The sequence below is a fragment of the Phoenix dactylifera genome, chromosome 17 (genome assembly GCF_009389715.1).
Source record: "Phoenix dactylifera cultivar Barhee BC4 chromosome 17, palm_55x_up_171113_PBpolish2nd_filt_p, whole genome shotgun sequence".
Lineage (NCBI taxonomy): Eukaryota > Viridiplantae > Streptophyta > Magnoliopsida > Arecales > Arecaceae > Phoenix > Phoenix dactylifera.
Window position 1 is genome coordinate 15769672 of NC_052408.1, and position 15172 is coordinate 15784843.

The 15172-nt window shown below is 39.4% G+C and overlaps 1 protein-coding gene across 1 annotated transcript; it reads right to left on the minus strand.

Moving 5' to 3' along the window:
* Window positions 1-116: 116 nt before the first annotated feature.
* Window positions 117-9967, minus strand: LOC103705487 (uncharacterized protein At1g76660). Its single transcript, XM_008789211.4, has 2 exons — window positions 9530-9967; window positions 117-1776 (listed from the first exon to the last, which is right to left on the minus strand). Exons 1-2 carry the CDS (start codon window positions 9620-9622, stop codon window positions 616-618), a joined length of 1254 nt encoding a protein of 417 aa, XP_008787433.1. The 5' UTR covers window positions 9623-9967; the 3' UTR covers window positions 117-615.
* Between the last annotated feature and the right edge of the window lie 5205 nt (window positions 9968-15172).

The following is a 15172-nucleotide window of genomic DNA, read 5'->3' on the forward strand; positions in this document are numbered from 1 at the left end:
GGTGCATGTTTGCAACTTTATGACATCCTTCTCAATAAAACATTTTACACTTGATCCTCAAATTTTCTGAAGATATAATTCCTATATCATGAAAACATGCGTTATGGATGGTGGTATTCCATGAGATCATGAGCCAATATCATATTCTCAGATGGAAGGCGAAGATGCCTCAGTTACCTGACAATTTTTCAACATGATGACATTGAACATGAACTAGAAACAAAGAAACAAACAAACTAGCTAACCGGGAAGACATAACGAAGTTCCAAGGGATAAATAATGGCAAGACTCAATGCCATAATATTGTATCTTACATGATTTGTTAGAGCAGATAGCTATCCTCTGTAGTATGAGCTTATTTCACATTACACATTTCATATGAGACATCAAAATCTTCTCTGTTTATTTTTTCCTGTGAAGACGAAGACAAGACCTGAGATGCAGCTAGCAAAATAGTCCATCTCACCATCACCACCCACCAGAAGAACTTCACAAGTTTAGCTTGCAGATGCCCAGGGCCTCCTGTTTCCAGCAAAGCCGCCAAATGGGTCATGAACCATAGAGAGCCGCAGAGGCTCCTCCTTTCAACATATGGGATGCATCTTGGATCAGTGATCAGCTGACCCCGGGCTGTATCATAGGGAAAACTGCCCAGTTCTTGCAAGGCTCACTTGATGTCCCAACAACCTTCTCGTTTGCCCACCAATCAGATCCAACACTAGGCTCTGCAGGTGCTCCATCCGCATTATCAAATTTGAATTCTTTAACTGCTGGAAGGGCAAAGGAAGGTTGTGCTTTGTCAGGCAAGTCATGGTAAGTTTCATCAACACAGATTCCATTGCTCTTATTGGCTTCATCAGTAATCTGGTCTCCCACGGTTGCTGCAACTTGGGAACATCCTGAGTTAGAATCCCCTGAAAGTGCTGTTTTCTTCCCCAAACAGCGCGCAAACTCTTCTGCAGTCAATTCAAATGAGACTCTGTGATCCATGGCATGATCATTATTATGAGACCCCATAGCAGAATCCATTGTAGGTGCAGCTGCTGTGATCCGACCATCCAAAAGTGAACCACCATCCCGAGCATGACAAGGTACCAGCTTGCGCACGGCAATTCCATCAGCACTCAATATCTTTGGTGGTTCACCAAGTGGGAAGGATGGGAAGGAGCCACCAGTAGAGGAACGCAATTCAACATCAGGGAAAGGGGATGAAGTGCCTGAACATGCTGAACTGGGTGATATGAGGTGACCTATTGGGCTTCCTGGATAAAACTGGTATGACTGAAACTCATAGGCTTCACTCTGTTTGCAGTTGGAATTCAGGGAAGAGGTTAAAAGTCGTGCAAATGGAACCTCAGGAGATGAAGGGGTTGTTAGATGCACAGGTTCCGGAGGGGGAGTAAATGGAGCAGTGGATGGTTCAGTTGTGAAAGTGGAGAAGACAGGAGGTGAGACTAGCTGAGTTTCATGTGCGTAGGGCCCAATGGCAAATATGGAGGCAGGGCCATTGGGGGAGTAGGAATTTGCTGAGAGAGCAGAAAGGGAAAGAGGACCTGCAGGTGATTGGGTGGCAGATGGGGGTTCTGACTGGAGGAAGGAAGCTGGAGAGGAAGGAGGTGCAACAAATGCTGGAGGGTGGATCGGATTTTCAGGGGCAGGAGCATCTGTCCTTGGTAGTGTCTGTTCAGGAACAAGGACTGCATGGCTGATGCGCTTACCATGTCTATGAGATCCAAAGCACCAGTAAACACTGAAACAAGCTCCCCACCTTCTCCTCTGCCAGTAAAAAAATAGGATAGATGAGTGTAATCATATTTTGAAATCTTTCTAGTTACAAAGAAAGAAAATAGACCAAACTTTAAGTTAACCATTTTGTTGCAGTAACTGCATTTGTTTTCAACAAGTCTAATTCTAAGTAATATCTGTCCAAGATCTCCCTTACCTTCTATTCACTCAGCACTATTCACAGAAAATTAAGTTGCAGTTACCTGGGTCATTAAAAAAGATTTACACAGTATAGCTACATATTAGAAAACAAATGAGCTCATAAAATTAACAAAAAATATAAAATTGAGGAATAAATGTACAGTTTGTTTGCTTTTGACTTGCTAGTCAAATCTTCAACTTCAGCTGTGGTAATTAGCTTTAGTGGCTGATAAACAGGTCAAGCTCACAATTCTCCTTCTTGGATTCCAATTAAGAGAAAGAGAGAGAGAGAGAGAGAGAGTAACAAATGGAACAAGTAATTTGAAATAATGGGCCACAATGAAAACTCAACCTAGAAACTTTTTCTCATTACACATTGGGATAGATATTCTTGATCAGAATTTCAGGTTTAAAGTACCAGAGATTAAAATCCTCCCCAAGTGATGTCCATCTTACCTTTTGAATTTCAAAGGGAAGTGAGGAAAGAAAGAATCAGGGAGAGCAAGATAAGAAAAAATGAGATATCTCTGCGGGGGAAAGACAAGCCAATTGCTTGTCACCTCTTTTGATGATCCCTGAGAGGGGGAAATATAAACTGTGATAAAGAAGATTAAATCTACAAAATTCTAGCTATTATTATATATCAACTCCAAAATGTATTCAGTTCTTTCCCTTTATAATGATCCCCACACATAATTAATATCACTGATATAGCAACATGGTAAAGAGAGAAGTTACTAAAGATGGTGTCAGGGCATTACCACAGAGTCCAAGATGCAAATAAGAACCAAAAGCCATGTCAACTCATCGATATCATTATCTATTAACAAAGTCACATCAAAATCCAATAGGGTTCATCAAAGACATCCTGTTTGGAAATCAGTGCAGATGTTTGTGTTGCTGAGAAGCTTGACAGAATCTCTCCAAAGAAGTGATACTTAGGTCCACAGCAGAAAAGGTTCTTTATACAACTAGCAGAAAAGGGTCATCCAGTTCAATTTGTACATCTGGGGTGTTAATTTTCACCATCAGTAATTTCCTCATTATTAACAATCCATGGTCAGAATACAACTAGAATGACAAAGGGAATACTATGAACAGAAAAAAGAACAGGCCATCATGATTCCTCTTTTAGTTTTCAACTAAGGTCAAGGTATTCCCCACATAGGTTTAATTGTAAACAAAACTGTCTGTGATGCAGTAGATTTGCTTACAAAAGATTTGTCACGGCCAACTCTTGTGTCACCTTCTCTAAAAGGGCATCTTGACACATACTTCAATAATTAACAGTAAGATTTGAAAAACTTTGCATTTTCTTGCAATAGTCGTAAGCATTGACAGATCTTAATTTAAGGCCAACCATTTTTTGATTGGAAAAGAACTAACAGAAACATATCGAAGTTGTCATCTGGAGTACTTGTACTCTAACAAACAAGGATTGGCCCATCCTTTGCCAACAGATTACCTGTTGTTCTTGGCTATGGCCAACAAGCAAAACTAGCTGCCACTTCAACTCTCCCAAAAGGCAGAAAGTCAATGGCCTCTCAGACTGCAATTTGTCCATCAAATCATTCCAATGCCATTAAGAAAATTCTATCTCAAGTCACGCAGCAGAACAAAAAAGAATATGACAGAACAATGCTATCAAAATCAAATTTTCCTTTTTTTTATAACAAGAACATCCGAGCAGTAAATTATAACTCCAAGATCTGTAGTTTACTGTATCCAATTCTTTTACCATAATAGAAGTTCTTTTTGCAGACATAATTTATTCTCTCCCCCAACTCCTTGGAAAAGCTATTGTTATCCATATATAAAGATCAACATGCAGTTCTAACCCTTGATACCTCTCTACAACTTGAGTATGAAACCAATTAAGCATCATTATGAACCCAATCCTCTTCAAGAGCCAAAGAGATGCTCTGCTTTCCACCCTCCGCTCTGTTACCAGACTAAGTTTATGCCCAGATTCTTTTAAGAACACTCTGTTTAGCATCCACTCCTCAACTCCACTATCCTTTTGCTTGTCTTTCTTATAAATGGCCATTCTGCTTCAGCATAGTTATACCCCATGGGTATGGTTTCCTCTCTTTCTTTTCTCCAGCCTCTTTTGGTTTTCTTATTCTATTTGTAGGTTTACCAGCAGTGCTCCTGCAAAGTTTTAGTTTCGGAAAGAAAGTAATCATTCAAAACTACAGAAAATTTTAAGCAAGTTTCAATTTATACTCATCTTAATAAAAAAGTGATCAAACCTTGATACCTAATCTATATAACCTACATTTGTGCACATTAACAAAATTGCTACAGACAACCTGCCTTTTCTTTTCAGATAAAGTTGGTGATGAGTTCAGTCATTATCCTGCTATCGTGCTATAAAAGGTCATATACTACAAAACTTGAGGCATGCGCAAAAATGTCGTTTCAGAGGTCACTGAACCAAGGGCACAGCACTGATTATGCAGGACAGAGATGCTCAATCCTATGATTTGACTACTTTGGTCACAATCACCTAGAGTCCCACAAGTCAAGCCCATCAGAAGGGCCATACGAAAGCTTGAGATCTCTCAAGAGAAAAATATGGACGAGTTTTGATCCAATGGCAAACATCCTGCTGTCAAAAACATCCCGACAGCAATCTAAGTGCTGTTAAAAGGAAATTAACGATAAACCATTCACCATCAAAAGAAGAGCCTGATGGCAATGCAATCACTGTCAGAAGATTTCCAACAGTGCTGCAACAAGAATGATCCACATCCCACCTTTATTCCGACAGTTATCAAAAAAAAAATGATGGTTCCATGCTCACCATCGGAAGCGACCTTTTAGAAGACTTGAAAACGATGCAATCAATACCAAGTCAGAATCCTTCAGATCTGATGGCATATTACCAATCATCCAAAGAGCTAGAGACCAAGTACGAGTCGAAGATCAAGAGTGAGGAAACCGACCGTGAACCTTTCACAGTCAGATGAGATCTGATGGTAGCACAACTACCATCTGAAGCATTCCGAAGGCAGCTAGGTCATGGAGCACTTTTCTTTTAGAAGTGCCCTTTTGGCGAGAATACTTATTTGCATATATTCGGAAGCTTGTTTTTGACTTATTTTCGAACTTCGAGGACATCTAGTCGAACCTATCACTTGTAAGAGAGCTTATAAATACCCCCATGTACCCTCAATTTTCATGACTCAATGAGTTACACTCTTTTGGGTGCTATCTGCTCATCTTTCTTTTGCGTGGTGGATTCTATGTAGGCTCTTGTGGATTCTAGAGACGATAGAGAGGCTGGCTGGTAGAATCCTTGGTCGCATCATGCTTCAAGGCATCAGTTGGTGGAGACTTTGACAAGGAGAAGCCCTCTTGGTAGCAAGATGAAAAGCTACTAGTTATCCTTTTATATTCGCATAATTCTTAGTTCCCTTGCCTAAAAAACTTTAAAATTAATTTATTTTCTTACTTCTAGATTTTGTTTAATTTTTTCTCAATAGTTTAGGTTGCTTAGCTAGTTGAGTCTTCCACTAGGTAGTTATGAAGCTTGCGCTAGGCCCTCCAGCCTGCAATAGCTCTTCTAGCATTAGAGCTTGATCTTTCCTAGTGGGTTTATGCTAACAATTTTTCTTTTAGACTAGTGATTGCTTATATGAGTCATGATGCTTGGGTTTTAATTTGAGTTTAACATAGAATTTTATTCCGACAAAAGGGGCGTGCTTTTAAAATTTCTAGCTACTCTCAAACTCGGATTAATCTTAATTGCCTTCCAAAATTTTAATTCGACTACAAGTAGGATAAGGTGTATTGTTACAAGTCAAACTTTGTTCCTCCCTTGATTGTTTACTTTCTTGTTTCAATAAGTGAGAGAAATTAGATCCTCTTGGCCTACCAAGGTGGTTTGAGACTATTTCACGTCCCGCAAGGATTTATGCTATGGCTTAACACTAGCTTGCCATCCACTTGCAGGTATATCCACCGCACACCCGCAACCCTAGCTGCAACCCTATTTTCGTAACCTAACTTGGCCGAAAGGAAGGCGATTTGCACACCCAGGACCCCATATTTGCTACCAGTTGGCTTTTTGTTGCAACTAGGCCTAGCACATGCCCAAAGGAATCTAACGACAACACTCCCACCATCAAAACCTTGCCAATGGCAAAGCTCTCACCATCAGAATCCTATATGGCCAACATCCACAGTTGGATTAGAAGCAATCTCAGCATCTCTAGCTTTCGACAACAACAGCTACATTGTTAGAAGGCGTTTGATGATAACAAATTCACTATTGGAATCCTACCAATAGAAAAGCACTCACCTTCGGAAACCTAACTATGGCCAGAATCCACCATCAGATCAAAAGCAGGCCTAGGTAATCCCAACACCCGATCAAGTTCATATATGATTAGAATACTTCTGTTGGAACCATATCCACTATTTGATCCTTTTTGACGATAATAGCCTTGCCATCAGATCAAAGCCAGAGCCAAATATTTCCCAGCCATATAAGGAGTCCTACTTCAACCAATCTTTGCCCATGAGAGCTCCTTTGCAGCAAGTTGAGAGCTACCAGAAATCTGCCACAACCATGAGTCCAACCGGCTACACTAGATCTTAAGCTAGACATCATGAAGCCTGGTTCTCCTTAAACAAGGAGACCTCGAGGTAGGTGCAAACAACGATGTAAAACATGGCATGTCGTACCAGCCCGAACCGGCAGTACGGAGCGTACCATACCGGTTCGGTACCAGTACCGGTACGGATGGCGTACCAACACTTAGTACGCCAAATAAACTCCGTACATTACTATACTGATGCTGTGCTAGTGTGGCACAAGTACAGAGTCCTGCAACGAGACGGCGAACCTTAATGTAAAGCATGTCGACACACTAACAAACATTTTCGACTCTATAACCACTAAATGAGCAACAAGAAGAAACTTCTAGACCCTAAGCACAGAGCCAATTCACAGTCATTGCAAGTATCTTTAGTCATGTAATATGTCATGAGAGAAAAGTGAAGTTGGCTATTGATGCAGATGGATAGAATGTCACATCTCCATAGTTGATCTCAAGGTCGAAGATCTCCCAGAACTGTAAGAGATGATCTTACTTGATGAGTCAATTGTACACATAAGCCCATGGTGTTTAATACCTTTTCGCTGGAGGTCTAGCTTGAATGAAGAAGTCACCACATCCTATCAAGAAGTCTTGGGCATTCAAATGCAAGGGTGAATTCAATTACCAAGACAAAAGTTATGCCATCACGATCGATGGAATGAGGATTATCATCAAGCTGCGGAGAGAAGGCCGTACTAAGAAAAAAAAAGAACACATGCTAGACGATCATGAACAAAACAATTCACCTCCTCAAGAGCCAACAACATGATTGCCAATCGAAAACGGCCCCAACACCCAGATTACAAAGCAGGCTAGTAACATGAACTAGATCACAAGGCAATGTAATTGCCATCAAGGAAACGTTAGACGGTCCATGTTCACCATCAGAAACCACTCCTTGGAAGACTTATAGACAAAGCAACCAAGTTTGAGTTTGACTCCTCCAGCTCTGACGGCATATTACCAACCATCCAAAGAACCAGAGACCAAGTCCGAGTCCAAGACCATGACTGAGGAAACTGACAATAAATCTTTCATTGTCGGATGAGATCTGACAGTAGGATAACTACCATTACAAGCAGTCCAACGGAAGCTAGGTCATCATCGGAACACTTTTTTTTTTCTAGAAGTGCCTTTTTGGCAAGAATACGTAGTTTGCATTTATTATGAGTTTGTTTGTTACTTATTTTTAAATTGCAAGGATATCTACTTGGTCCTATCACTTGTAAGGGGTCTCAAGGCCTATAAATACCACCTATGTACCCCATATTTTCATCAGCCAATGAATTATTCTCTTTTGGGTGCTATTCTACTCCTCTTTCTCTTGTGTGATGGATTTTCTGCAGGTCCTGATGAATTCTGAGGATGACAACAAGGCCTGTTGGTAGAATCCTTGGTCTCAACGTTCTTTGAGGCATTAATTGGAGTCCTTGGTTTAGAGAAGCCCTCTTGATAATGAGGACGGCAAAGTTACTGGTTATCCTTTTAGATTAGCATAGTTCTTAGCTCCCTTGTTTCTAGCTCTTTAAAATTAATTGGCTTTCAGTTTAATTTTTGCTCCATAGTTCACACTATCACTTAGCTAGTTGAGCCTTTGGCTAAGAAACTCTGAAGCTTACACAAGGCCCTCCAGCCCATGTCAGCTGAATTTAACTAAACCCCTTGGATAAGTAGTTAATATAACATGCTTGGCCTCGCACCTTCCATCTTATTCGATGCTAAAACAATATTCATGGTTTGTCTTTGAAAGGAAAAATTATTGGGTGAGTACAATCGCTGTTCCAATCTAATATCAAATTTATTCATTCATGAAGGCACATGCTGCATTAATCCAGGATATAGATCAACAACATATTTTCAGCACAACATGTTGATAATAAAAAAAAATACAATCATCGGTCATTGTGCAATAGAAAATGAATACAAATAAATATTATCACACATTTTAGTTTTATGTTGAGAGCATTCTGGGCATGGATACCCTTTGAAGTTACATTACATGGCCCAACAGAGACTTGAACTACACATACGTCAACAATCAGAATTAATGGGGAGATACATTTTGGAATTCAAGATTGATGAATAACAAGAGTGAAACGGATTGGCAAGTTGAAAACCTGAGGAATCTCAATTGAAACCCCACATATTCCAAGAAAACATGAGCAAAACTCATTACAAAGCAAGAAACTAAATAGTCATTGCCAAGACAGAGATAATGAAATTATAAATTCTGCATTTACTACCAAGGCTTCTATATGGGGTAAAGCAGAAATAAGCCCATGCTAACTGAGATTATGACCAGAACACAATATATTACTGGAGTGATGAAATATTATGAGACAAATGGTTCCCACCAAAAAAAAAAAAAAGAAGCGAAAATCGTTAAATGGATACTCAAATAGCAATTCAAGTGATGTTCCATGATTGTCGAGTTTCCAGATACAACTAAGCCGCAACCACTCACTCTAAGCATCCAACAGAGGCAAGACCAAGCATTCAGCAATATTTGCATACAGCCAGATAACATAGTACCAAACTACTAAAAAAGTCTGTTTTGAAAAAGAAAAAAAAAAACAACTTGACGGTCTATTAATTAATGATCCGACCTAAAGCTAGATAATTTTCAGGTATAGTAAGGTATATTAAATCGAAGAACAATGACTACAACCATCATACCACAATAATTTCACCGAGAAAGCATGAAAACGTAGGTAATAAACTAATCACTGATCTCATCGCAGCTCATCATCTCATCTGGCTGGAAATAAAATGATCTCGAACCTTAAAACTAAAAATGAATCAGAACTAAAAGAAATGGAAATCCACAGATAATTCTTGTGTTCCAAAACCGCGGCAAGATCAATTTGTAATTCAATCAATCACAAAACTAGAAAAACAAAAACCACCAATTCCAGACAATCACATCGATCTAAAAGATAAGAATCAAATCGAGAAATCATAACAGAAGAAATCGCTAGAAGGAGCTTCGGACTTACCGGAACGGCGGCTTGCTGGACCCGGCTCTCAGCAGAGACGATCGCCGCCGCCGCCGCATTCACCGTCTCCACGCTATTATTCACTCCTCTCATCTCTTCCCCTCCTCAAATCTGGGGAGGAAAAAGGCCCTAATTCTCTCCAAAATCCCCCCAATCTCCTCCCGTTCGAGATCAATCCCGGCCACCCCAACCCAAATCTCGGCACAAAAATAAAAAAATATCGCCGAAAACCCCAAAAATCATCCCAAATAAAAGCCACTGCACCCAAGAAAGCAAAAACGCATAAAAACCATCGACACCGTCGAAAACGCGAGGCGAGCAACGAGAGCGAGATAAAAGACACTTCTATTTCAAGGGAAATAACAAAATTCTTTTCTTTTTCCTTTTTTTCCCCCTCCTCTTCCTCCCTTCTCCTCTTCTCCGTGCGTCGCAATGAAGGTCGAGCACGCCATTAAACGTTGCGGTTAGTTGGCGCAAAATTACCGGTTTAGCAACTTACCTTTTCTTTAATTATTTCTCCATCTCAAACAAATCAAAATCGTCCGATGGAACAGATATTAACATCGAACGGCCACGATGTCCACACACTCGGTGGCATGCACTGTAAATAAGTCAAGAAGCGAAGCTATATTTGGTATGGGGTGAGAGAAACGAGATGTCACGTGTGCGACGATGACGTAATTATTGTAGCTAGCGGCGACCTTTCGCTTCGCATGGGAGCTCACGCTAATCGCTGAACCGTGGCGTAGAAGCTGATGCCCCACGTGTGGTCGCCGCGGGGCCCACCATAAGCCCCATTATATCTAATATTATCCCTATTAGAAACCTAAATCTCCATGCACCCCGCCTTTTGTGTGGGTCCCAGTGCGGGACTACAAAGTGAGGGTGCGCACCGGGGGGTTGGCGTGGAGGTTTGTGTAGGATTGCGCGTGATTAAGTGGTGGGATTAAGTATTGAGTTTGCTGGCATTATCCAGAGCGTGGCTTTTTGACTTTGGGCAGGCGCTCGTGCTGGGTTAGACGCGTACTTTCTCCGGCGACGCAACTCATGTGACGGTGGGACCCATGGATAGAGGGGCTACTCACTGACGTGTCATGCTGTCAGCATGGGTGGTCGTCCTTGGGTACAAAACCAGAGTAGTTTACGGTTTACCGTCAAGTTCACATGGATGGAGAGCTACGGCTGAGTGGCGGTGGAGCGGGTCGCCCTACTTCGAATCTAGGCAATAATGAAAGATAAAATAAAATTTCAGACCAAGCAGATATTTAGAAAGATCAATGAACGAGTTACTCTAGCGATATTTTATGAGTTGCAGATTGAAAATTGTTTTGTACACTTTGTGATATATTATTTTTTAATTTTATGGTATGTATTTATATTTATAGTGTATGAAATATTTGTTTTAGTAAAAGAAAATACATACAGAGACACGGAAGTTGGTCATTTGACTGGGTGTAGATATGACCCAACCAACACCATTGATTGTAAAATGTTAGGCGCCAATCCCTAATCCCCATGTCTCATGTGAATAGAATGGTGATCATTAACGAGCTATAAGTATCCGTACTCCTATTGTTACAGGGCTCTAATAATTAAATTCAATTCATGATGTTGGTTATTGTTAGATGAGATTGCGAGGACCGGCAGCTGATAAGATGTTCACATCGCTCGACTTGCAAAGTAGAAAGCAAAAATAGTTATCGACCTGGTATAAAGACTTGACCATCCCACGTGTCAAGCTTTGGAAAGTAATTTAGGGAATATATAATATGGGTGGACTTTGTGATTCGTATCCGGCAAATGATGCAAATAGACTCGTTGGCAGTGAAAAAGTGAATTCATATGACGTAGAATTTATGGTTCACCATGATCTCAAAGTTGCCATGATTTCCAAATGGCAGTATGGCAACTCTCATTATGAGTGCAACCTCAAAACACTTGGATACTGAAGATAACTCAGACAATGGCGCACGTCATGTGCGTTTCAACAGCATTGAGACTTCTCGGGCGGCAATCAACTGCTTAAGTCGTGTCAAATTAGGTAGGAAAGCCTAATCCTAACCTAAGCACTTTGGTCCCAAGGAAAGTGACATCATATTGCCATGACTAACTTTACCCGCATGAATGATAAAAAGTTCAAAACATGTTAAAATTCGTATGGTTCTATATCGGTTATTTATTGAATAGATCTTATATATTTATATATGATTAAGAAACTCAAATAATATCTTCCGGTTAACTATTTTAGATGAAATTCTGAATTGTTATAAATGATATCAGAATGAATTGGACCCATAATCCATCCAAACAACTTTTTACGCGGTCCACCCCCTTTTTCTCTCCTTGCACACCAGCTTTTGGGACGGGTACGTTTTATGAGGAGGGGGTCCACACCGCGCAATATATCCAAATGGTGCGGTCTAGACCGGGCAGGATGGGATGGAATGAGTCCAACCATGGATGGCGAGGGGGCTGTCGTTTTGCTTGCACTCGAAGGATAGCGTAGGCCATCAGGTGCACCCTCGCATGGCTTTTTCTGAGCGGAGGTCCGCAGCGAACGAAAGGGACGCAAGAGGACTCCGTTATTTGAACCCTCTAGTACAGTGGAGTGCGATCGATAACGTGTTCGAGGGTTGGGAGAATGCTGTGCGTCGTTGTAAACGTGCGGCCACTATTCCGCTTCCGATATTTGTGGGGGCCAGCGGGATCATCCCCTTGGAGCAAGGCTGGAAGTGAATCGGCTTTGCATCAAGCTGACGCATAGGTGCTGTGAGAAAATTCTTAATAAATAACTAAATAGATAGATAAATTAAGTCCCAGATCTAGAACTTTGTTTTGTAAATTGGTCAGTTTTGGTTTGGTAATCTTAACGGTTCAACTTAACATGTTTTTAACTTGCTAATATGGATAAATTATCGAATCTTAGAGACAAAAAGGTTAGCTATGGATTACATATGGAGTTGAGTTATACTCATGCCGGTTCATGCTCATTATTGAATGTGTTGAACTAGGTTGCACGGATCGAAGCTCCGAACATAAGCACCATCCATTTGATAAAAGAACCTATTAATGACAAATCCAGACAAGGTAAGTTTATGTCAAAGTTTTTTTGCTGGGTTAGTGAATTGGGTCTAACATTGGTCTGCTTAAGAGACCCTGAGAGGGACATGGTATGGCTTGTGTGACATATAGAGGATTATTGTCCATGTTTTGCGCAACATGGTAAAATATAAAATGCTAAATGCGACAATTCAAATCAAACCAAGTTGGTTCATCTTGAAAGTTGATTGGGATTGAATTTCTTAAGCGGTAGCACGTAATTGACTTGCTTCGATCTAAATAGATTATTTATTGCTTGTGTATCCTATAGCCTAGACCCGATCTGCCCTCCTAACATGTTTATATGTGAGCATTTGGCACATGCATCACGCAAGGCTAATAGAGATATTCTTTATTTAGAAAAAAATTGTTTATTAAAATTTATTTATTTATTTATTTTTGGTACAACGATAGCTTATACGCGCAAGTGTGAACAAAGCCAACTAAATCAGAAAAGATAAGCTCGAGCAAGGGAACAGAGACCAATGTAGGTTTTGCCCAAGCAAACTTAGAAGAAAAACATCTGGATAAAGTAACATTTTTCTTTTTCTTTTTTTGTTAATGAAGGGGTTGGGGAGGGCAAGACAGTGTGGAGCAACCTTTGGAAAAGAAAGAAAAGAAAAAAAAAATAAAGGAAAAGAAATGATGGCTTGTTTTATTGTTTGGTTATATTTTATGATAAATTATTATTATTATTATTTTATATATATATATATATATATATATATCTTGGCAAATATAGTTTATCATATATTTATTCTTAAATCACTGTTTATATATATATCCCTCAAATAATTCAGTTTTGACAATAATGCCCTTATGTTAGATTTTCGAATATAGCTGTTAATAAATAAATATGTTAAATGTAAAATAATCTTATTGCTTTTGCACTAACATTCTTGAAAATTCATCCAAAAATATAGTTTTCATAATAGAGTTAGATCTTTTTTTTATATATCTAATGTTCTAATGCAAAAGGATAATAGTATCATTTATACTTAAAATGATTATTTATTAATGTTATCAATCAAAAATAAAAAATGAATATAATTACAAAAATATAATTATTTGAGGTGCATGCAAATAATAATTTTAAATTATAATATTATGTGCTAAAAAGATAGTTTTGAACGCTATTACCAAACACTTGCTCCAATACTTTCATCTCTTGCTACTTAAAGCAAAGGGGCAAGGAGTCAATTTTAATGGGCCTCGTCCTCGAGAGGGGGGGTAGTATGGAGTAGAAGACAGGAAGGCTACTCTTAGTCTCAAAAAAAATTAAGAAGAAAAGAAAAGAAGAAAAATAGTTTGGCATCATACTTTTATAAATTTTGACCATCACATCAACTTTAGATATTAAAAATCTTAGGTATATATAGGACATGTATAAAATTTATTCATCTGATGGGTAGCAACACACGTATAATATGGACTTGAATTATTTATAAATTATTTTGCAATGATATGTCCATATATGTATGTTTGTGTATATGTAGAAGCACATAAATATATCATGTGTATACACACATCACTTGTATTTGCAAGAATTTAATAGTAAAAAGGATTTATTTTTTATCCACCACAAAAAAGAAAGGATTATGTTATAATTAAATAATTATTTTAAAAATTAATATAATTATCTTTTAAGAAATTAAGCTATAATATGCATGTACAGGTTTAATCGTTTCTTTTACCAATAAAATAACCATTTAGATGTTTAAATTAGACGATAGGTCAACCCATCTACAACATGAATATATTTTTGTCACACTGGCCCGTTTATCTTGGGTCAAGTTAGCATCAAGCCGACGAATTAGGTCATGGATCGTCCGCTCCTGCCCTTGCTTATTACCCCACGAGCATGATTTTTCTGCGGTGCGGTGCCTAGGCTGCACTACAAAGTGTTGTGCAACCTGAAAAAAATGGTTGCCAACTCATCTTTTTTTTACTCCAACTTACTAATTGATCTAAAGTCTACAATTCCAGGCCGCGCCGCAGAGTGTTGTGCAGCATAAAAAGGGTTACCAACTCAATCTTTCTTGCTCCTCTTTACTCATTGATTCAAAGTCCACAATCTCAACAAATTTCCTTCTTAAATATATATATATATTTGATCTTTATTGCTTTTTTTTTTTGCCTAGGCAAAAGGAGGAGGGAGAGAGGTGGAACTCCGCCTGCCCTCAATGCAAGTAGACGGAACGTCATACCCTCCCAACCTGTAGATTGCTCTACGTGTGAGTATGTCACCCCAGCGCCATCTCAATACCGGCGGACCAGATGGCGACTTCACCGGACAGATCAGAGGAAGGGTATAGTGGTTCCCACATTTAATCGACGTTAGCATGTTTCGAACTTGAGCCATTTTGGTGGAATTTTAGTTTCATTCCAATCGTGCGACCACCTTGGCGGCGATCTTTATTGTTTTCTCCCAGGTGTGATGCTGAAAATGGACTCCATTTGAAATAGCTCGTAGTTAAACAAAATCAAAGTTATGAGAAGAAAATTTCAGTTTGGCTCCTTTGGATGGCCGCCATCACAAGATGG